At 37.1% G+C, this 25,186-nt stretch overlaps 1 protein-coding gene across 2 annotated transcripts in view; it reads right to left on the minus strand.

Annotated features, from left to right (window-relative positions):
* The window catches only part of glra3 (glycine receptor, alpha 3), a 39,102-nt gene extending 26,478 nt beyond the window's left edge, over nt 1-12,624 (minus strand). For both annotated transcript variants that reach the window (XM_043233873.1, XM_043233865.1), the window contains exon 1: nt 12,145-12,624. In XM_043233873.1, coding sequence (XP_043089808.1) covers nt 12,145-12,215 — 71 coding nt within the window. In that variant the 5' untranslated portion in view covers nt 12,216-12,624. The remainder of the gene's footprint in view (nt 1-12,144) is intronic.
* Nucleotides 12,625-25,186: the final 12,562 nt, after the last annotated feature.

Genomic DNA, 25,186 nt, shown 5'->3' on the forward strand with positions numbered 1-25,186 from the left:
ATATATATATATATATATATATAAAGTTAATTTTAGCTTTAAAGCGCCATGCATCACAACTCTTTGCAGGATATCTTTCATCTCATTATGCCTAGGAAGTCTATGAAATGCATCCAGTTAGTATGAGGAGAGCATAGCTGCAGTTTTGTTGTCACCCCCTGTAGGCTTCAGTCTCATTGGGTTGTCATTGCTGTGGGACAAACAACCCTCTCCCCCACCCCTCGTCTGCCTCCCTTAACGTGAATCCACAGCTAAACGGCTGGATCGGTGTGACCTGTCCTGTCAGCATGGTGCTCGCTGTGTTGTCTTGCTCTGCTAATGCGAGGAGGCTGGGCACAATTTGGCTCCTTTGTTTTCTGGTGGTTCACCTTCTCTGAATGTTGCCCACTGTCATTTTAGTGTTGCATACTGTGTGAGATGCTGATAGAACTCGTGTTGTTACGCTCATGGGCATGCATCAGCCTGAGGTGTGCTGAACTTGTTATTGTGCCTTTCCTTATTAGGTGCTAGTAAGTTTTAATGTCAATGAGTAATGGAGTTAATGTGTACGGGAATGTGTTGCCACCCTGTCCCACACGATTTCACTCTGTAATGGTAAGGTTTGGTTTGTCATTTAGCATTATTGGATAAGTATTACTGTGACAGCTGCTGTTCATCTGTATACAAATCCAGTGGCATCAGCCTGCTGCACTAATACCTCGCTCAGAGAGTGATACCACTGACTGTTTCCAAACCACAGAGTCAAAACTAACAAAATGAATAATAACAATATTTATAAATAAATATTGAATTGACAGGGATGAGATTTTTCTGCATTAACTTAATTTAAGCATTTTCTAGCCTGAACGTTTAAATGCAACATGGCAACACATCCTTGTTCCCAAATTTGTAATAAGAATGGTTTATATAACTGTTGTCAACAATAGAGAAGCTCAAGGTCTCCCTGTGGTTTTCCCCTAGAATAAAAGTTCTAGGCAAAAAGCCTTACATATTAGTATTGTAACTGCTGTTCTGTAAATTATTATCTTTTTATTAGTAATAGTTCTTATTTTTATTGTATAGAACAGTAGTATGAATATATTTCTTTATGAATCTGGCTTTTTTTTGCATTTTTTGGTTATTATTTTTTATTGACAGGTTTTCCTTTTTTTTTTTTTACTGATCACACATTTACACACACACACACACACACACACACACAAAAGCTATTGTTTTAGTAGCTACAAGCAAGAGTGTATGCAGGCAGATGCATTTATAAATGAACAAAATATGTGATTTGTTTTCTCCCTTGCACAACACAAGACAAAAAGCTTTTCAGTTATTTTTGCAGTCTATGCCAGTGATTTAAATATGTCTTCACATTCCAATTTGTGGCCAAAAAAAGTACTTTCTCAAACCATGTTTGGATACTCACTGCCAATGTCACCGATGGTGGAACATTTCATAAGTACCTTTACCTATTTGGACTGTTTATATCATAAAACGTAATTAAAATATACCCTTTCTTCTATGAGTTTATCATTGATTTCAATCATTTAAATACTTAGGAATGCTAACTGAAAGGCTTTGTCCATGCTGTAACAAATAAACTTTTTTTCCCTCTTGCTTTAAAATTGTCACATTTAAAATGGAAAATATTAATTTAGGAAACTCTTTATTTACACATGAGGAATGGTGCAAAAGTGGCTCATCCATCATTACACTTTAACGGAAAAGCAGAAACACCTAGTCTGCGGTTGGTATCTGATTTCCAAAATTCCTTAGAGATACAAGCACTCTGCTTTGTCAGCTGTTTGGTTGACTTTTTTGGTAAATTAGATCGAGACTGGAAGCGGTCAGAGGCCCTCCCCTCCCCCCGTTGCTCTTTCATATTAGGCATGCAAACCCTTGCCAAAATAATCAAAAGGGTGTGCTGATGTGTGTCTATGTGTGGTCAGCCACAAAATTGGTAGTAAAGATAACTGCTATTTGGGCGAAATGGCTTCCCTTGCTTGAAGGCAATGGCACATCTCAACAACAGTTTTTGTCATTGTAGCTTAACAAAATTAAAATTCTAGCAAATGCAAACAAGAAACCTTCCAACCACTACGCTTGAGGTCAGCATAGCTGCAGATTGTAACAGTTACGTTGAGCACAGACAAAATGGTTATTCTCAGTTGTATTCATAAGAATCCAGATTCATTTTATTTATTAGTTATTTTATAATGAATCTTTCTGCGTGAGAAATGTGTTTTCTTCCCATACCATAAATTGCATTCATCTAACTGATAGATGGAAACTTGAATGTGCAGCCCTGCTAAAAGCATTACAAAATTTCTTCAAGACTCAAATAAACAGAGTAAATTCTTGGGTAAATAAAAATGAAGCAGAAAATCAGAGCACATGGATTCAGACAATGATCTGAAGACATGATGGCCTGAGGGCTTCCAGCAGTAACTGGAGCAGATGGAAGTTCAAATAAATTCAGAGCCTTTATTTCTAAAATTAAAAACACCTCTTGTTCGTTTAGCTATCATTGCACTAATTTCTCTCAGTACAGACCCAAGTCTGTTTGTCTTGTGTTATACATTACTCTTCAAATGCTTGGGGTTGGCAGTTTCCTATATATGCTCAACAGGACTACAGATTTGATGAAAAATATATTATAAAAAATAAATAAATAAATAAAATTATATATATATATATATATATATATATATATATATATATATATATATATATATATATATATATATATATATATATATATATAGGAATTGTGCTTTATTTTGTATAATAGCTAAAAGAAAAGGAATTGATAGAACAATTATTGAAAACAATAATTATAATGTATAATAATAATTAAAATCTAGAGATAGCAAGAGTTGGAGGGTCAACTAAAGATGGAACAGATATGTTTTTAGCAGATTCAGAAAACTGGGCCTTTCTTCTAGTAAGACACACAGAGCATTATTTCACCCTCCCCCACTTGTGCTCTCTAACTATAATGAATGTAACATGAAGGTGCTTCCAAGACACTCCCCTGGAGCCAGTGCAGAAAGGCATTTGAGGGCAGAGATTATCAATTTAATCAGGATCAGATGATTCTCTGGTGTCCATCACAAACACTGTATATAATTCCAGTCAGGCAGAACATGATCTCTAGACTAAGCAATGGAAGAGTGGACAGTTCAGTAGTCACTGTCGGTGTCGGAGTGCAACGACCTACTGAAGCTCTATCTATCTATCTATCTATCTATCTATCTATCTATCTATCTATCTATCTATCTATCTATCTATCTATCTATCTATCTATCTATCTATCTATCTATCTATCAACCTCATTACTCATTCAAAAACCCTCACTGTTTTGTCAAAACTGAGACTGTAATTCTTATAGTTTTATCATATGGTTATACACTTAAAAGGGAACTGTCTCTTTAAATCACTTTAATTTAGCTAGCTACTTTAAATTATGATGAGTAGCTTGTAGCCTGGCACACTACAGTTTCAAAGCAGCTGCCAAATTTAGAAGTCTGTCCTATTTTTCCCAGAGCCACCCTGTGGAGTCTGGATTTACTGAAATACGAAAAATTCTAGTTTTACTGCTAAACAGGTGTGAAAGCTCCCTTCTGCGTTTGTCCTCCGGGAGCTCCTCAGCAGGAGAGATCTACTGGATGCTATTAGTCAGAATCCAAATGATACACATCTGATTGTATGACAGCAATGCTCTTTCTCTTTTTACCTAGTACAGACATGGCAATTGTTAAGATGCAACGCACCTTATGCCAACGAGAAGTTGACAGTGAAGCATCTTTTCTCTGTGAATCTTTGTTTTTCTTCCAGATGACTATCTCGGTCCAAACCAGTTGTCTTACTGATCATTATGGGACAAGTGCTAATACACAAGGTGATTCTGAACATGCTTACAGTCTTTTTTAAATAGTAAAAGAACGTTGTTGTTTAGTAAAGATAAGTCCACACACAGCTGTTATTAAAATTTAAACACTGCTTCTGAGTAATTCACTCCTTGATGTACTTTATTTTTACACCACTAACTGAGATGACCAGAGTCCCCTGGGATCCTCTGTCTCATCCTCCATATTTCATGCATGGTCCTCATTTCCTTTTCAGTAAGATAGCTAATACAACTGACTGCATAAATCTCTCGCTTTCCAAAACACTTTATTTTCTTTTGCCAGATGTTTGAGGTATGGCTGATACATTGTCTCCAACAGTCACTATATTGACAAGGTCTATTTGATTTCTGTTTCTCTGTGACCCGACCTCTAGATCCATGCCTACATTTGCCCTTCCAAATGTGTTCAGCTAATATCATAGAATGCCAGCCTCGGACCCAGAGATCTAAAAGGACTGCTGGTAAGATTTATGAGATGCATTGAGAACAAAGAGAAAGATGAGTTCAGGTATACCTGCTGAATAAATATCCTAGCTCTTCCATCAAAACCTTTAGAGCGTGCTCTTGACATGAAGGCATCTATGACAAAATTTCCAAAAGGTAGGCAAGTATTCGAATGCTGCCTCCTGAGATACCTTCTTTTGGTCAAATTCAGGCAGCATTGCATGTACTGTATTATTTGCTAAGAATGTAGTCAGAGATTTTTTATTAATTTTAAATGTAATTTGATTAATACTAAAAACAATGATTAAAAATTCTTTTACTAGTATATATTGTTTCCCTCCAGTGAAATAGGAAGCTTACTTGGTTCTTGAATCATGGTCTCTGTGGTCTCATAGCCTACACAAACTTACATTACACTGAACACACACACACTTAATATTCTGTTGCCATCACTAACAATGGACTGATTATCTGTAGCACAAAAGATGGACTGTGGATACACTTAATCAATACTCGGATCAATGCAACCATAGACGTAGGGATCTGCTCATCTGCACCTTTCATCTCCTCTTCATATGTGTGTTAATGTAATATCCTTTTTGTTCACGTGCACACACATAGACACAATAGACACATGTATAATTTAAGCAAAATATATCTTCCTTAGTTATATTCATTTCAGGCTGCTAAATCCAGTCCAGGAAAAATGTAGTGTTCTTGGACAAAAATGTATTTAATTAAAAAAATGCATGTAATGTTTAATGGTAGAATGATTATTGGGATTTTATTTTTTTATTACAAAACCTGAGGAAAATCATTAAAGGAATACTTAATCCAAAAGTAAACATTTTCTCACCCTCAGGCCATCCATGGGTGCTTTCAAAGTAAAAAAAAAATCCAAACAGCTTATAAAAATATCACAAAAATAACAGTTTGAGCTCTCATTCTGACGCTTCTGAAGATCTACTGGTGAGCATACAATTCTACATTTGTTCAAATATGTTGTCTAAAAGAAACAAATTCATGCACATTTCCAGCAAATTTTCATTTTTGGATTAACTATTTCTTTAAGAATAATAAATACATTGTTACGAATGGATTGCAAAATCCATCCCCTTTAGCTACTGGATAATAATATAATGAAAAGTTGTATCAGGGATCAACTCATAACTCTATCTAATGAAATGTGGTTATAATTACCTGCTGTTTGTTTTCTAAAAAATCCATCAGCTGAAACAACTTGAAATGACACAATTTGCGCTAGTCTGATCTTTTTTAACAAAGGGCCTCACGGGGCTTTTATTAACAAATCGTAATACAAATTTGCTCTGATGTTAAATGGCTTTTTAAATATAACCATAGCAATAGCAGCAAAAAAAATATGTTGGGCTTGACGGTATATCAGGACAGCCACAGTGGCTCAGGCTCTAATCTGCTCAGGCTGGTGTAGATACATACACAATTCACCATTCACTGTATGTGGATTTGGCTTCGGCTTCTCATAGCATTGCATCACCGCAGCGGAAGATTTCAAAACTTGTCCCTAAAATTGCACAGTGGTCTTCAAACCTACAGCTTGTTCCCAAGCCAAGAATAGCTTTTATAAAATTAACACACTTCTGTACTTTTGTTTCTTCAACCATCCTTACAAGACACACTTCACCCAGGTTAGTCTGTGTATCGTCAGGCCAAGTGGAAACATGAAACAAGTTAAGTGGACAGCAAAGAGCTCAGCTGAGAGGTATTTTTATTGACGGAGTAGATGCAGCTTTACTAAGCATGAGCAGAGAAAAACAGGAACTTGCACTCCACAGTATGTGACAGCGGTGACACTGATGTTTGACAGAGGTTTGTGCTTCACGCATCAACTGTCACACAGACAGCTTAAATGTCACAGTTATAGCTTATTTTCGCCACTATATGCAAACCGTGACCAGCGCGTCTATCTCAGGTAATATATCCCATCCTGGCAACTGTTTTGATTGTGCTTTATCACCACATCACTGCCTCAGTAATTAATACTGACATATTTTAAGAGTTTTATATATTTGTCTCTACCAAAGACATACACTACCATTTAAATGATGGGAGTCAGTACGATCTTTTTTATAGAAATTAATACATGTAACGATGCATTTAACTTTCTATTCATCAAAGAATTAAAAACAAACAAACAAAAAGATATATGATAATATAAGGAATACGTTTTAATTTTAAGCATTTTAAAATAGGAAACAATATTTCAGAATATCACTTTTTGGGGAACTAAAACTTTTGAACAACAGTGCAATTTAATAGGCTATAAAAATCATACTATATTTAAACTTTTTTGTCTCGAGCATCAGACTATGATGAAATATTATGCAAATTTAAACAGTATATTATGAGAGAACTTTTAACCACTTGTTAAATACTCTTTGTCTTAAGTGTTTCCTTTTATCTTACACAGAATAAAGCATCCGATTTATTATTTGATTAAGCATTCAATAAAAGTTTTGAATAATTTGATGTCATAAATTGCTCTTTTTGTTTCATAGCATAGCATTTTACTTAGATCTTACTCCGTGACATTTTCCTCGTACAGAAAACCTTTATGAAAACTTGAACATTTTTAAGCTGCTTAAAGAGGCCTCCCTCTGTTCTGTGTCTTTCTCTGGACTTCAAAAACTCTGACAAAAGTATTCAAGAGAAACGGGGCTTGCGGAATAACTCAAAGCGCAATCAATGCTTTGTGACAAAATCTTATCAATAATGCAACAGGAGCTACCTAATCTGCCTTTTACAATACGCAAACTGGCACAGGAGGCAGAGGAGTGAAACAGGCTCAAAGAAAAAGACTAAAATACCCCTTGAAGGCAAAGAAAAGAGAGCATTAGTGCTTTTGGAAGCCAAGTGGTTTGTTAAGGAATGAGAGCCAGAGGGTAAGGCTGGCCAGTTGGTCCTAATGCACATGGTGAAAGGTACACTGGCAGGAAACAGAAACTACGAGGTGCTCTTCCTGCTCGGGGGTGAGCCGCTCTCATCTATTGGAACATTCCGCTCCAATGAGCGGTCCAGCAGATGAAAACGAAAGCGAGAGGAGAGCAACTGTGAACAAACATCTGGCTTTACATTATGCATATGTGTGTGCATTGTGCATTATCTTCAATCAAGAGACGCTTTTGTTAAAGGGGTCATCGGAAGACTATTTTACACAAGTTGATATGATTCTTTAGGGTCTTGAAGTCTGTAACATAAAAAACCGGCAAAAAACACCTCGTCACAATCAGCTGTTTTTCGTCAAGCCATTTTAGCCTGTTGCTTTAAATGCTAATGAGCTCTGCTGACTCCGCCCCTCTCTTTCCGTAGATTGATAAACAGACTGAACTTAAGCAGCTAAACTGGCTAACCAGCACATTATTAGGAATTTATTTAGATCATGGAGTGGCGCGTTCCCTTCTAAATGAAAGTAACATTAATACTCTTCAGCAGGTCAGATGTCGGGAGTAAATGACGACTGCTATGTTCATTATTACATCTATCAACAAAACGCCATAATTGCTTAATCTTGGACACCTTGTCTTCCCCTGCACCGGAGTCATCACAATGATGGACTGATGACCGCTAAGGGTCTAAGGTAAGACGGCCTTGTCAATCAACTCTTGTGGGAGGAGCCTGCACAGAATCTCAGAATGACCTGACTTTAGAAATTGATGGTATCATTATTTATCATTTTATCCTAATTTTGTGTGTATGTGTGTGTGCATGTGTATATATATATATATATATATATATATATATATATAAGTAAAATTACTGAAGGAGCCTGACGACAATGCTAATTTTAGAAGAAAATGTAAAAACTTTTTTTAATGCTTTTTTAGCGTAGCTCACTGGACATTTCACTTTAAACATTTGTTTTGCTATAGCAATGCCACTTGCTTGTATTTTTCCTGGACATGGGTTGCAACAAAACATACCAACGTTTTTTTTTTTTTTTAATAGAACATTAGGTATTTCAAACACGTATTTGTACTTATCACACTTCAAAATAATCATACATTGGATAGTTTTGGTGGGTGAAGTGTGAGACTCAGCAACAGCATGTCTTTCTCTTGAAGCAGATGACAGGGTGATGCACAGTGACCTACACTGTCTTTGGTCCTGTGCTGATATTAGCCTGTCCTTGTCTAGTCAAGTTATTTGAGTTGGCAGAACTGCTGTCACAAAATGTCCCTAATAAAAACAACAGAGTTGACAAAGAGACGGTCTCTGTTTTTAGAAAAAATTATTACGTATGCAGTATTTCCCCATTCTGAATGGTAATTATGAATACTGATCATAGAAGCAAAGCATACCACAGCATTTTTTCCCCTATACATAGCCGTACATAATTAAATCCACTGTCGTCAAAACATGAACCTGTAATGGAAATGTCAGTTTTAATAGTAACATACTTCAATCCGGCCAGCAGTCAGTCTTTGCGACCTGTCCGTGCAGATTACTGCAGAATCCCAGTCCAGATGCTAATTGCTTCTGCCCTGCTCTCTATATCAAGTTATGATTGAATAAGTGCTCTCTCTTTACTAATCCAAATGCAAAGTTAATATATGCGGTCAAATATGGGAGATTGAGGCTTGTTGGCACATTTTTCATTCCAGTTAATATCGACTTCCACTAAAGCTCATATCTGTCTGCACCACAGAAAAAAAAAAATTTGGGGGGAAAAAGAGCATACTGATGTTTTGTGACACCATGACCCCATGGCATTTGTCACGCTGTATGGGGTAAGTTGTCACAATGAAAACATGCTATTTAAAAGGTTTAAAAGCACACGTGAAAACATGTTCCAATTTAAAATTCTGTCTTTGACCAATCTGACATTACATACAGTAAATAACTAGTTTCATTACACATTGACCCCTGCCTAAATGTTTTCTAGTGTGGCTTTATTGTGTTCGCTTGTTTACCCAACAACCATACCAATGAGATTTTTTTAGATTATTATTCGATATTAGATACATTTGAAAGCAACATTTGCATAAAAAGCATTTAAACAATTGAACTTTTCTCATAACCCTTTAGTTGCTGAAATATAGCTCTTGTGACAACTTCCCCATATGACAGCTAACCCCCGTCGCCCTTATTTGGGTTCCTAAAGCTATTGAGGAATCAGATTAGTCATCCGTGAAGCCACCAACAAGTTAGAAACTGTGACAATATTCAACGTCCGACAAAACAGGGTACGACAGAAAGACTCTGGGGCACTAAACAGGCAATTTTGATCCTTTATGTTCTTGAAGAAAACAACACACTCCAATCCATGTCAGCCCAGAGGCACATAATGACTAGCTAGTATGGAGCAGATGCATGTAAACCTGTGCTGAGTGGTGCAGAGTATGTACACAGCGCTTTACAGTGCCGCATGCCATTATGCTCTCTGAGAATAAACTGACAGCTGAAATATCTGTCTGTACTCATTCTCTGTGTGTGAACGCGTGAGTGCTGGGGCCGTTTGTTTGATTGTGGTTGATGATGTATTTGTGTTGTCGTCTGTGGTCGTGTGGTGAGGACTTCATGTTTTGATGTGGCTGAGTGTATGCCATGTGGCTTTGGGAATCTAAATATGAATGTGTCGTCTTTCTTTCCTTTTCTTATTTTTGGTGGGAAGTGGTGATGAAAATTCCCAATACGTACAATATGTATACTTCGTGTGCAAACTTGCAGCCCTAGATTTACTGTGCCAGTTTTTTTTTTTATCTAGTATAACTCCTAATATAATTAAAACTGGTATAAATGAATGCTACAGACACGATAATAGACAAACGCAAAGAAATGACCGAAACTCTTAACTAAATGAAAATAGAAAATATGCTGAAAAAAAGTTAGGTTGTTCCATACGTAACTGTAAAAGAATAAGGAATTAAATTGCTTCATATATTTTTGGACATAAAAAAAACAATCCTTAAAGGAACAAGAAGTAGAATATTGTTACCATTCCTACTGTACATATTATTTATTATACATGCAATAACAGAATCTTGTAGTATGTTTAGTTTTAAAAATTAAAATAGATTCAAATTCAGGTCACAGTGAAAATAATGTGTAAATGGTAGATTGTTCTAAAGATTAATGTTAATTATGGCCCGCAGTTTGTTTAATCCAGCTCATTTTAATACTTTTCAACTGTATTGTTTGATAGGAAACAAGCATTTCAATCTATCAAAGTTCTACAGCTGCTGTCGACTGATAAAGAACCCAAAACATTCCCCATTCAGTTATCAGCATTTTGAAGAGTACCTTAACGAATTATTATGTGCTGAGAGGATTTATGGTATAGACCAAAGTCTGTATGTAATACATTGTATATAATGTTGGGTATTTTTTTCAAGCGGATCAAAGGAAGTAAATCATCAAATAAAATGAGAAACGTGTTATGCCGGGACACTCGTCACTATTAACACATTAACGAGACTCTACCAGCTGTGAAAATCGGAGAGCATCGAGGACTCATTTTCTACCGTCTACAGAGCCTGAAGATAAAATCTTTGCACCGAGATATAAGAGCATTGAGAGGAAACTCAGACGACTGGCACTCAACACCTTGTTTGCTGACACTGCACCTGTTGTGAAGCGAAGCTGTTATCAAACAGAGATCCTCCTTTTCCTGCTAAGCCATTCACTGTCCATAAAGTCTGAAGATCAATCGTATTGATGGGAAAGCTCTCGTAAAGTTAATTGCAGCTTAACACATTCTAAAGTTAGATTTGAGGGATGAATGTTTCCCGTTCACTGTGACCAGTTCTGAATTGTGGAATGAGGCATATTCTGATTTTCTTTGAAAACTTAAGTAACGGCTTTAGGCAGTAACTCTCCCGCAAGGAACACTGAATGCCAACCAATACAAAGGCGACATAGACAGTGCCAACATATCAATAATGCAAGGCGTTACGCTTGCGTGGGCCCAAGGATCGTCGACAAATGAAACATTAAAAATTCATAGCATCATCAGCTAAAAGAATTGTGAGTATTCAGCAAGGTTTAAAGGGACCCAGAACTCTCATCTATGCCAATTTTATATTTCAGAGCTACTTGTAAGTCTGGGCTGAAGAGTGGTGGTAGAAAAAAAAAAAGAGTACGGCAGAGTCAAAATAATCACCCAAACTAAGAGATTTGTGACTGCGCTTGAATGAATATCAGTCTGAATTTATAGGAAGGTAAAGTTTCAATGGGATGTACTCTCAGGAGTCCAAAAATGAATAACATAATTGTCAAATACATTTACTACTTGCAAACCATTTATTTCTATATGAAGGAGAAGAGATTTATTGATTGAGTACCTATTACCTTCATTTTGCATCATTTTTTTTTATTTTGCTTCCCATTTCTGTTAGTATTTTCACATTTCTGACATTTGGGCACAAAGCAACATCTGCATTCATCGATAATTCCGAATCACAGAAATGATGAAAAATCTACTTTATTTCAGAAAGCAATCATTTTGTGAATTATTCCCAAGCTTTGAACGAAAATGACAAGACATCACCTGTTACACTGAAAAAGCTGCTTAAAAACTTTGCCTGCTCTCAATAGCTGTAACGAACACAGTGGTGACCCAAGAACTATATTCTTTGCAGCATAGCCTTCAGTAGTGATGAATTAACATAAAGTAAAAGATTCACATAGAGCAAAAGAATACGATCCGACTCTCAAATGACTGTGTGGGCTTTTGGTACGTTCAACCTTCACAGCTGCAAAAATCCCAGCTAAAACTCTGCTTTCGTTACTCTTTCCTCCGTCAAGGAAACGCATTTTGCTCTTACCTCAACAGAATTCCTATTTGCCACGCGGTAAATCCCCAGACAGCCACAGAACGCAGCCTTTTCCGAGTCATCTCAAAGCTTGATTGGCATAGACATACAGTCCGCTGTGAATGCCTGTGCTCTCTTCAGCACCTCTGGCTTCTTGACTTCAGGACCCCGGACAGCGCTCCAGCTGTTCTTCTTTCACCCCGTGCACTGCAGGCTCGTTACGCACGGCAATCGCAAAGGAATTCCTCATAATCTTTTGAAGCTAAACGGCAAATACGAAACTCTTCCCTCGCAGCGGCACTGAACGAGAAGGAGTGCTGTTTGAAAGCGTGCGGCGACTGAAGTGATTCTTGACATATTCAGACATCTCTGAGCAGAGACCGCCCCACACAGCGCGCTTGACTGACAGCGCGCTTCTCCACTCTCACTGTACACATGCGTATGCAACGCTTACTTACAATTACGGAGAACCGAATTTGAATACTTCCCCTTACCCGTGCGAGCCCTTTCACTACGAGAGCTGCCTGCTCACGTGATTAATACTATGATATGGGATTAGCATTTTTCAAAAGCATTTTTTTTTTTGGATGTGCATACATTGAACTTCATGTTTCTTACCGAGTCACAGCAAAAAAATGTTTTTAATAAAAACAACAACACTTAACACACAAATAACATCTATATTCTACATGCATATGTTTTTGGGTGCAAAATCACCTTCTTTGGAACCCTTGATAACTGTATTCAAAATTAAACAAAAAAGAAATGGGGTCTATTTTTAATAAACAATAATCTTTGTCAGGTTTGATTACGGCTGATGTTTAGTATATCATGAAATGGATTTGTATTTAATCTCTGCGGGTAACAATACACTCATGGCAGTCTAACTGTATCAGTAAGCAATGACGAAACTAAGCGCAATGTAACTCGTGAGTCATATATGATGGCACATGAACACAAGCTGATTCCCTTGATGCCGGAACGTGCCTGGTCCAATCTGGCAGAGGGGTCCTATGTTGTATTTAGGTATATAGGCCTAACGCGTTGTGCTAGTTCCTGTTTTTGATTTACCCACGAAATCATTGTTGTGTTACAGTGAGTGACAGTGTCTGGCATGGGCTGCCGTAGGCAGAGTCTATGGCACAGCTGAGACCGGGTGCATCTGCGCAGCGTGTGTGTGCATGTGTGCGCCCACTCCTATTTATTGTGCCACGTTGACCCTGTTCCCAGCTTTTTTTGCCATTGCTCTGGAATCGGGCGATAAGCTCAAACGCTCTCTGCTGCCAAAGTGTGGCATTAGGGAGCTTGGGTCTGCTTTTTTACTTTTCATTCATCCTCTTCTTTAAAAGTTACTTTTATGTGCTTTATCAGACAACAAAGACTAGGGCAAAATAATTATGCCCAGTCTTGCATTTAGTTGTCTCTTGATTCACTATATATAACTTGTTATCTGCCAGCTCATTGGGAAATCTTTGTAATAAAGTAAAATAAAATTCCTATTCTTTGATGTAAATTTTTCTTCAACCTTATAGATTTGGAGAAATTTTGCATTACATCAATTGCTCACCAATGGCTTATACGTATTATAGTTATAGATTTCAAATACATCATTTTATTAGTGGCAGATCAGCTTGTTGATTGAAGAGTGAGCAGGCAGGCACTGTGTGGGTGTGTGAAGGGCAGATGCATGGGAAGGGCACTGATAATAGCCTAATGTGTTACTCTGTCAATTACAAAAGCCACCATGTTTAGCCCTCAGATAATTTCCCCTGCCCTCCTCGAAAGAACAATTCTGTCATGTAAAGAACTGTTACAGTTAGAGCTCTTTTGTAGACTAATTATTGTCAGAGCTAACGTAGCCTGCAGTGTTTTAATGTTCACCCGAGAAACAGAAAGAGTCATTTACGGATTTAAAAAAGTTCTAATTAAATGATTAAATAAATACAGTTTAATGAAATGTGAAATAGATGGCAATTGCTTAAAGTTAGATCATTTGTAGATCATTTGTATCATTTATATACAATTATGACGTTTATTAATATTTAGTTTTTTGTTTTTTTACTTCAGTAACAATGTTTTGTTGTTAATTTTAGCTGACATCAACAATCCTGCCCGTATTAAATGAAAATACACATTTGTTTATCCCATTTATTACATAGTAATATATAATGTCTCTAGCATGTTCTGCCTGTCAGGATGTGCTACACTGGTTGCATGTTAAAGAAGCACATTTTCTTAGACAAGCATGACAACTTTAACTTAGCTTATCCTAACAACTTAATTCTAAGCTGTTATAGGTCAGATATTAGAAATAGGAAACCAGTAGTCTAAAACTTAGACTCAAAGAAGTGCCTAGAATTTAACCAGCAATGATTTAAATTTGACTTCTACATCATTGCGAGCCTTTAGCCTTTCCTTCACTAAAAACTAAGTTTTGTGCATAAAGAAATCTGCTTAATCAATACTATAAGGCTTAAGCCTCTTTATGCTTTGCTTGACTAGTTTGTCTTAGAAAACATGAAGCAAATGCATGGTTAAAGACATATTCACAGTGGACAGGCTCATTTTTTGCTTCTATGGCATATTGCAACACCCGCTCTGTAGGTGCTCATCACATTATAATGCAAATGCATTTATTCGGCAACCAAAGAGCTGCATGGCATTTACTGAATCAGTTCTATATGGAGAGATTATTGCATTGTATTGGCTGTGAAAAAGACGAATTGCTCAATTACGGGTGTGTGGCTAGTCATTATAAATCTCAACCCAGCACACCGCATATTAAAGCCCCCTATTTGGAAGCCACAGACACTTTGGTGGGCAGTTTAGTTTCAATGCACTGTCATTGCTAGAGAAATTCTTGAGTTCTTGAATATGCATTATATGAGTGTCTGTGTATATATATATATATATATATATATATATATATATATATATATATATATATATATATATATATATATATATATATCGTAATGGGGTGGTTGGGTTACTTTAATTAGCTCAAACTATTCACAAACTCTTGTAATTTTTAGCAAAATAGTTAACCCCACATTGCTCCAGGGGGACTGTCCTCCTATGCTATACGTCCCTTTGGCTCAATGTCTCAGCTAAATGGCTTCTTATAGAGCAAAACACACCCATTTCATAAACCTGTTTGAATCAAATCAAATTTACAATGAATGTGGGACACCATTTCTGTCTCACATCTTCCTCCTGTATCCACACGGCATGTGCTTTGCTCATGTAAAATACACAATTTTCGTCACGATCAAGGCAGACCTCATCATATTAAATACTTTGTCTGAATGCTAAATTAAGTATATTTCTCAGAGCTAATGGTTAATTATTTCCAGCCAATGGGCTGCACAGCACTTACTAAATAGGTCACACCAGCAATGAAAAGTTCCAATCTGTCTAGTGGATCCATCAGAAAGGGACTTTAGCCATGACTGCAATAATAGTTCTGAGCAGATGATTAGAAATGCACTCTGCTGTGGCACATTTAGACGTTAACAAAGCCTTAGTAATCAGGGTGGAAGAGAGCTGCGAACTGACTCAATCGTGAAGCATTAATGCCTTCTTTTGCTGGTAAATTGTGACACGTTCATGCCAAAAGCTGTTAATCTTACATTTGTTTGGTCAAGAGGAATGTGGGTAGGAAGGTAAGCACACTGAACTACATGCTACAGGCTTCAAAGCTCGGCTTTGAAATGTGACCTTATTAAATCTACTACAATAAACCGATGTTAAAACTGGGAGAGACTGCCAAAATGTTCACTTTCACAACCGATAGTTTTCACTTTCTTGAGAACTTTTGTGATTTTGTGCTTTCCTGTGTGCATTATGGGACCTAACGGCACATAGAACATTTCCTTCCAGTTGAGAAAGTCTTTACGCTTCATTCAGCCGCCCGAGCTCCATTGAGGTTTACGATGGTCACAGAATTCCTGAAAAACATATGTCCAGGCAAGGCACTGACTCATATTGGTGATGCTTGCTGAAACCATGAGGTTGTTTTAGCAGTGGAGATGTTGCACCAAAATGAGGGCAAATTAATGATTCAATGCCCAGAGAGCTGCATTAAATGACATGTTTAATTCAACTGCCTCCCAATGGATGCTAATCCCTTTACTCTCTATTCATGTAAATCTTTCCCTGGACACCATGGCTTTTCTAACACCCGACACGGCCACAGTTTAATGAGTTACAGATAACAATTGTATTTTGCATGATCACCAGGATGCTTATGGACCATGCAGGCACTTCTAATCATGTGCTAACTACAAGGAATTAGACAAATGTCAATCAAGCAACATCTGTTTCTCAAATGGGGGAATAAAACGGTGCACGTCTAGCAAACCATATGTTCAGTGGAATTTTCACAGCATGTACAAAATCATGCTTAACAAGTGCAGTGCTAAAATGATTCGGTAATGTTTAATAAAAGTCTACTATTTTAAAACACTGGCTTTTTGTCCTCGGTTATAACTGAGTTGGATTCCTTGGAGTGCAGAGTTAGCAAAACACTTGATTACACACATTATGACGTCACATAGATTATTTTTGTATCTGTTAAATTCTGTGAAGGAAGCGTGTGAGTATAGTTAGATGCAGCATGAGATTGTGAGTGCTGTTATGTAATGCAGAAAGCTCGGACACTGACTTTTTGTTTGGGTAGATAGTAGCATAAAATATAAAAACGAATAAGCTAAAAAAAGAAACAAGCAATAATAATATTTTCCTAGTCATACCCTGTGTAATTAGTGTATAATTGTTCCTTTCTTATATTATATTGCAGGGATAAATTCATTACTGGTGCCTTATTCCTGTTATGGCTTTGTGTCAATTAACCACATTATTAAGTCACACTAATGATGATCCCTGATGGGGAAGTGAAAGTGCCACCTATATATATATATATATATATATATATATATATATATATATATATATATATATATATATATATATATATATATACAGCCTTTGTCAAGGAGATGGAATAGCATAGCAATTTTTCAGTGAGTGGTTTTCAATTTAATTGTGCACTTGTCCAGCATCGGTAATCTCACCTCACTTCTATGGCTAATATGATCAGATTTTTTTTTCAGCTGCAATAGGATGTGCAGGATTGCTCATGTAGGCTCTTCTCATGCACGCTGACATGCACTGCTGCACACATGTGATGTCCGGATTAGAAGACACATGAACAACCCCCCCCCTACACACACACACTCCTGCTCATGCCCTGGCAAAAATAAAACTTCTGTGTCACAATGATTAAACTTTAATGTTAGGATTTAGAGTGCTTAAATGAAAAACGCATGCCTCTTCATTTGTGTGTTTGTTTATGAGAACAAACTTTTGTGTAATAACATGGGTATGACATAGGTATTACGTGATTTATAGTTTACCAGGTGATTTGGCTACACATATTGGTGTCTTTAAAAAACATATATATATAATTTCTGTGTGGATTATAGGTTTAGGTTTGGTGTAGAGTGATAGAAAATACCGTACAGTATACTGTACAGTATAAAAAAACATGCCTACATAAATTCAATGGTCAGCTGTAAGCAGAAGCGCTGAAGAGCAGCAGCTCTTAATGTAAGGTCACACAAGCAGGGTTACCAGGTGCTGAGGGGTATGGCAACTCAACAAAAGATTTCCAAAAAGAGCTGAAGAGTTCCAAACTTCCACTGGCATTAATAACAACGCAAGCTTCTTGGAATGGGTTTCCATGGCCCAGCCTCTGCATGCAAGCATCATGAATGCAATGCGAAGCATGGATAGAGTGGTGTAAAGCACATAGCCACTACGGTCTGGAGCCGTGGAAATGTGCACAGTGCAGAGTCCATAAAGAGATGGTTGAATGGGTTTGGTTTGGAAGAACTTGACTGGCTCGCACAGAGCCTTGAACTCAGCTCCATTGAATGCTTTTGGGATGAACTGGAAGGGCAAAGCAGAACTTCTTGGCCAACATCAGTGACTGACCTCATAAATGCTCTATTGGATGAATGATTAAATTTTAAAATGATCAAAGTACTGCAAAATCTTGTGGAGAATCTTCATAGAAGGGTGGAAGATGTTATAGCTGCATTTATAGCTGTATTTAACATGTTGTGTTATTAAAGTTTCTGTTAATATAAAAAATTGTAAGATAATAGATTTTTGGTCAACTGGTGGTTAATTTGTACATTAGTTAAGAAGTTTAAAATGCTGCAAGATGTGGCCCAGTGTCACACAACAATCTTATCAACTAAAAACAGAAAACATTTTATGTTTTAACGTGACAACGTCTTGAGGGCCTGAAAACACAAACTTTTTAAAGTGTAAGTTTTTAAAAAAAACAACAATACCGTTATTGTCTTCACAAACTGATGATGACGTTATGGCCATGATTATTATGTGTTCAGTATCTTAGGTGTGCATACCCACTGTTCTTTTGGTCACATTGCCAACAATTGACATGGCACGCATAATACTGTACACATGAAATATTTTTGGCCAGTTTCACAGATCCGTGAGAATGGGTATCGTTTGGACAACATTGTCATCTACATAAAACCTATTAAAAACATAAATTGGAGCTAAGTTTTAATTTGTCGAGTCCAAAATATGCTCTGTGTCAACTCGATTACAATTTTAATATGAGCTCAAAGCAAAAATGTCAAGTCAGTGTGAACAGACCTTACACATATGCTCATACCAGTAATCATTTGCTTTGTTGATCTCTAAATAGCAATGTACTAGCACTTTTTTTCAGAATTGGTTTTATATGTAAAAGCCCCTACAATATAGGCTACTCTATATATGATTGGTTTATGAATAGTAAACATGATCAAATTGACAGTGTTTGAGCAATTATTTAGTATACATTGACATCTTAGTATCTCAGTGTCTGAAAAAACTTGAAGAATTTGAAGCAGCATATCATTCTCATTTAAAGTATCATTTAAAGGCTTCTGTGTGCATTATTCATGTTGTTCTAAAAGTGCCTCCCATGAATAAGAAATGACTTAGTTCAACAAACTGAAGTATACATCTGCCTAGCTTAGTAATGTTTGGCTTTTAAAGGCTGGACAAAATAGGTTGAATTAGGGATTGTGTTAAAAATAACAAAGAATTATAATAAATATGCACCTCCCCTAGTTATTTAATCCAAAAACAGAATAAATGATCCAGTCCAAAATGTAGTTTTTGACACACACACACAAAAAAAAATCAAAAAGTGATTTTAACAAGAAAAAAATATTAAATTACTTATATACACTAAATGAAAATACAGTCAGAATGCCCTACTCTATTAGTATTTTTTCAGCCTTTTAGTTATACCTCTTTAGGAAACAGGGTAACTTCAAGCTTACTAAAAAAGAAAACATTTGTCTGAGAAGCTAATGCGAGAGTTAAATAGACTGGCACTGATAAATATTCATGATATACAAATAACACTAGCAGAGAAAGTGATAATTCATACACTTCCAAATGAATAATACATTAGGTGAGCTTATACTACACTAGTAGATTTTGGTTATTTCATTTGCAGGAAATTATATTATACAGCATTATTTTAATTGAAGCAATTAGATACTGTAAATAATAAAAGAGGCCAAAACGTACCATAAAATATTTTTTATTGCAATTTCAAATATTTGCTGCTGGCTTTTCTCTACAATCCTCACTCCAGCTGCTCCGCAGTGTCAGTGTATTCAAGGCACGTCAACACATCACCTCTCCAGCAAAGTACAGGATTTCTTCTGCTGCTACAGATTCTTCTGGACTACAGGAGTACAGCCAATTAAGCTGATAGATGCCGGAGTTTAAGTGAGTTCAGCTTCTTTTTACATCCTTAGGGAGAAGACAACTAGCAAATGGGGTTGCAGATGTAATCAGCGTGGGGAGATTGTAATCAAGCAGCTTGTGTAAGAGTAAACGTAAATAATGTAAGACCTGTGCAAATGCTTATTAAAAAAAATCAAAATCGCACTGATTAATAAGCACACAAAAAAAATAGATAATGAGTGAATGCTTTCCACACGTTCTATATGTTTATCAAGTACTTTCACTTTAAATGTGCTAAAGTCCACCCTCAATCCATTCGGAAGTACCAGTAAACTGGATTTTTTCCCAATCCAAATTATTCCAATCAAAACTACTTCATAATCTCCTAAAACTTACTTTTAAGCAGCTAAGAAATAGTTTTGATTTAAATAATTTGAATCTGAAAAAAATCTATATACTGTCTAGTCAAAATTTTCAAAATTTGAACTCCATGCAACCTCTGTGTGAGTCCCTACTGGAAATGAATGGCTTCCACTCTGATGCCTGTTCTTTGTTGTAAGCAGTGAAAAGGCAGTTTGAGAAGGTTTGTTTTTTCTCCCAAATCAGGACTGTGTGGGTTAAATTTGTTTTATACATAGCACCAACACATGCACATTGTAGATTCAATTCAAGCATGCTTTTTATATGGAAGGCTTTAGCATATTCTCATCACTTCAAACACATTCTAACAGCCTTTTACTAGATTATACTCTAGTGATGAAATATGCATAACCTGAAATGTTATTAACATGCTATGGATTCCTAGGCAGCATGTAAAAGCCAGCTATGAATAAAATAGCATTTACTGCACTGCATGATAAAAAGGAACCCATTTCTAAATAGACATCCACACTAAATGCACAAGTTCACTTCCATATAGACAAAAGTGCTGCATTGTACTCAAACAGTCCTCCAAACCCTGCTCAGTCCAAAACAGGCACAATAATTGCCTAGCAGAAAGTATTTTGTGGAAGAATAAGTGCCCACCAGACCCTAGGGCTGTCACAGAGAGGTGTGATGTCTCAGGACACATCAAAAACCTGCTAGGTAGTATAGGTGCATTTCATGCAACCTAAGTCTCATAAAAATATGTGCCTCTGTGCGCTTTTTGGGAAACACAGTTTTTACATGCCTTACTGCACGTTTGAGCCAGTTTCAAAGATAAATGTCCAATTTGTGGCGCTAAAACACACACGCTGGCACATTTTTATTACGTTGATATAGGTATGTATTGAGACGGTTCAGAATTCAAATATCGGTGGACTGTTGCGTTAATGCTTTATCATGTTGTAAATATGCCCTACACCAAATCCAACCCAACTTTCTTTTACACAGATTTGAACTGGCTTTTGTCGAGCATAGATATGAATATGGATATGTGTGAGCATCAGCAAAAGCATCAGTTTTCAAATATCCCAGTATATTATTGTTTCGATGTCATAATGTCCCATCACCATCTAGAGAGTGCTCCTGAACTTTATTAGAGGGCACTCCACCCAGGACTCTTGCATCTTTAGTCCATTTCCCATGTGTCCCTTGCCCCTCGTCATCACGTCTTGTGGGAACTTGTACATGTGTCTTGTCCTTAGTTCCTTGAATTGCATGTGTCTTGTTCTCATTGGTTGGTTTTTTTCATGTGCCCTTAGTCTAGTATAAAGGAAGCTCTCACACACTCTTTGAAAATGACACTTCATTAACTGAAGCTATGTACATTTGTGCGAAAAGGTGCCAGAGTTTGATTGCCTCTAGTGTTCATTTCTTTTGGAAACTGCAGTGACGTGTACTTGTTGGTATTTCATGTCAGGCTAAAAAGTGCACCCAGGTAAGTTCATGCCATGAGACCAGGTAGATTTTATGTGTAGTATTCAAACAGACAACACGCTGTCAGCAACTATAAGCTTAAAATGGAAGTTAAAAGACATCAATTCTTATTCTCAGAATTGCCTCTAGAGCAGGAAATAATAACTGATAAACAAACGTCAGAATATTAGTATTGAATATTTGCATTGTTCTTCTTTTGTCAAAACTGATAACTCTGTGATCTTGTAGGGCTAATCGAGGTAAGACATTAGCATGTTGACAAATTGTATATAAATTTTGCTAAATATTCTAGCTCCTCTTGGCTGTCACACAAATTATGCAAATATAAAGGTAGCCTCGCTTTTCAATCCTCTTCCCTTGTTTAGTCCATTCTGTTGTTGACAGTGACATGCCTTAACTGACCTGCTGTATTCCCACAGACTCTCTGGCTAGTGTGCTTGGTATCTGAACTAACTACAAAGTCCGAGCTGAGTTTATTGCTATGTAGCTAGAAGAGAAGAGTTCTGTAGGGCCTGTGTGAATCACAGAGCTGTGTTAGAAATCTTTTGTGAGAAAATTGTGCTTTTACGATGATATTCCTGTTAGAATAATAGTAATCCGCACAACCCCAGTCTATCAAAGCCATAAAAACAGCATGTTGTAAGAAACAAATCCATTATTAAGGCAAAATGACAGATTTGATCATTACAACCATGCATCTTTTACTACACAAAGTGATAATTAATGGACCACTGTGGTGTGGACTACTTGTGGATTATTGTGATGTTTTTCATTATAGAGTGATACTGTTAAATCCATTTCGATGAAGAAAGAAAGTTTGTTTTTGGGTGAATTTTTGGGTTTGTTTTTGGGTTAATACCTTTAAAATGTGGTCACACTAGCACAAATGTTGCTTGTGAGATATGATGTGACTTTCAAACTATGCAGATTTCTGTTGGTCAACCCCTGTTGCATTTTTGCTGAATCCGTGTGGCAAAATCTTTCGCCCTCTTGTGTGGATTCTTATTAGAATGACTGGATATCTGCTGGGAAGAATCGCAGAACAAGAGTAAATGTGACACACCTTTTGCCATCTACCTATCTATATCCCCCATCTTCTTCTTCCTCCTCCTTCTCCCCCTCCGCCTCATCTGAGGGCTCCTCGGAGAAAGATCCAATTTTCTCAAGCAGCTTTCTCTCAATGACTCGTCTCTGAGGTATATAAAATAGTGTTGGGCGTTGCATGAGATTGTGAACAGTCCTAGCACTTCAGCAACCATGAGTGGGAAACATATTACTTTTTTGTGGATTCTTGATCGTTTTGAGAAACATTATTTGAGAGAGTTATGTATTTATTTGTATTTGAATGTGCACTGTATATTTTAAGCTACTGGATTCCAGATTTTCTATGATGCTTTAATGTTTGGCTTCAGTCATTGTCATCTTTTGTGACAGGAAGAAGTTTACGAATGTTTCATTATTAAGTAATTTAATGCACTTGTGAGTGCTGCTGGCAATTGAACGTGAAAGACAAACGCTTTGTGTCAAGTTTCAGCAGACTGAAATGCGTTTTTTGCAGTGAAAATAAAAACTTAAGCAGCTTTACTTTAACACTCTCTCAATTTAATAAATATTTTTTAATAAATACATTTAAAAGTGGTATGTTCATTCCATGAGATTAGGTAGGAGTTTTCATGACTCTGTATATAATGTACATGTATTCATTATTATTTCAACATTTGCCTATAATCCACCTGGCTAATGCTGTGGGTTAATGTTAAGCTGCTTTTTTGTCTTTTGGCATTCAGTACATAATTAAATTGATAGCGTCAAATGTTATTGTTAAGATGGATATTGCCATCTAAACTTGCCATATGTAGACGTTTATTGAATTGATGCCACTGTGTTGTGTGTTTAAAAATCTTTTAACTCTTTCTTTTCATTCATCTTCTGTGGATTTGAAGATGCCATAAGCCGTTTAGTGAAATTAGATTTTTTTGGCACCAATCTCTTTAGCATCCTGACGTATTGCTGTGGCATTTCTTCATGAACAGATTGCGCCTTTCAGTGCTGTGTGGAAAAAGGGAAACATCTTGGCTCGTGTTTGCGTCTGTGCAAGAAACAATAGCTTTTGTCAGCTCGCAGAAACAAGATTAGCAACCAACTGTGCCCTCTGAGGCTTCAAAGAGGAGCAGTTCAAGAGGAAAACAGATAGGTGAGAGATTGCAGGCGGTTGTTTGTTGTGGATAAATCTGCTAATGATAAGAAAGCCGCACAGTTGCCTAAACTTTGAGTTGAAGCTTTAAACGATGAATCACTGTGCTCTTAGAGTCCTGTCATGCTGGAATGGAGCCTAAACGGGATTTAGACACAAACACTTGGGAAAGACCAATAAGTGCTGGTGCTTTGCCACTAGGAGACAAGAGCATCAAAATGGACCATCTCTCAGCAGCCGTTTACCTGGGGGTCATTGCAGCAATCCAAATCTGTCAAGGCAATTTACAGCCCGGTCTGATCACCCGCATCTGCCGCCCAACTCATTATGGCTCCCACCAGTAGCTCAATCAATCTCAACCCCACCTGCATCCAGATCAGCTGGGCTTCGGGAAAAGGCGAGCGGGTTGTGAAATCACAGAGGTGGCGGGAGCACTGGGGGCAGTAATTGAAAGTTTAGAGATCTCCCATGCCATAATGTCAGTGAAAAGGTTTTTAATGTGATTTCACACGATAAGCTTGCAGTGGAGATCCAGCTGACAGTCCTTGAAATGGCTTAACACACTTCGCACTAAATCTTCCAGACACACCTGGCAGCTTTATTAATTTGGCATTTTCCATACAGCTTCCTTTTTATTTACTGATAATAAAGATAGAGGGGTCTGTGCAGGCGTCGTTTATTTAGTGCTACGAAGCAGAATTTGACAAACAGTGACTCCATATGGTAGTTTAGCTGTATGTTCTTTCCATTTGTCTGACTTGCTATCTCTTGGCAGCTCAGTATCGGTTGAAATGGGGTGAGCTGTGTATGTGATAGCGTGTACCAGCACGTGCGGATGCTGGCAGCCGTGGGCTAAAAGGTCTGTTATTTCTCTTGGGAGACTATATCGCAGGCTCTCAGGTTCTCTCAGGTCTCCATCAAGCATTGGAACAGTCTGACTGAACACGCCAGCTTCAGATTGATTCACTCAGACGTGGTTGGTGGCATCTCTGGCTCTGCTTTGATTAAAAAGGTTAATTTTAATTAGAAATCATTGGGAATAACATTTAAGTAAAAATTGCTCATTTAAAGTGTGGCTATACTTTATCTCTGTTTCTGTCTTTGTTTACATTTAGAGTTGTGTTCTGTTTTTTTTTTTTGTTTTTTTTTGCCACTGATATCAACCACAATGAGCAAAGAGCATTAAAAATAGCTAATGCCAGTGCTATATCAGCA

The sequence above is a fragment of the Puntigrus tetrazona genome, chromosome 1 (assembly GCF_018831695.1).
Source record: "Puntigrus tetrazona isolate hp1 chromosome 1, ASM1883169v1, whole genome shotgun sequence".
Taxonomy (NCBI): Eukaryota; Metazoa; Chordata; class Actinopteri; order Cypriniformes; family Cyprinidae; genus Puntigrus; species Puntigrus tetrazona.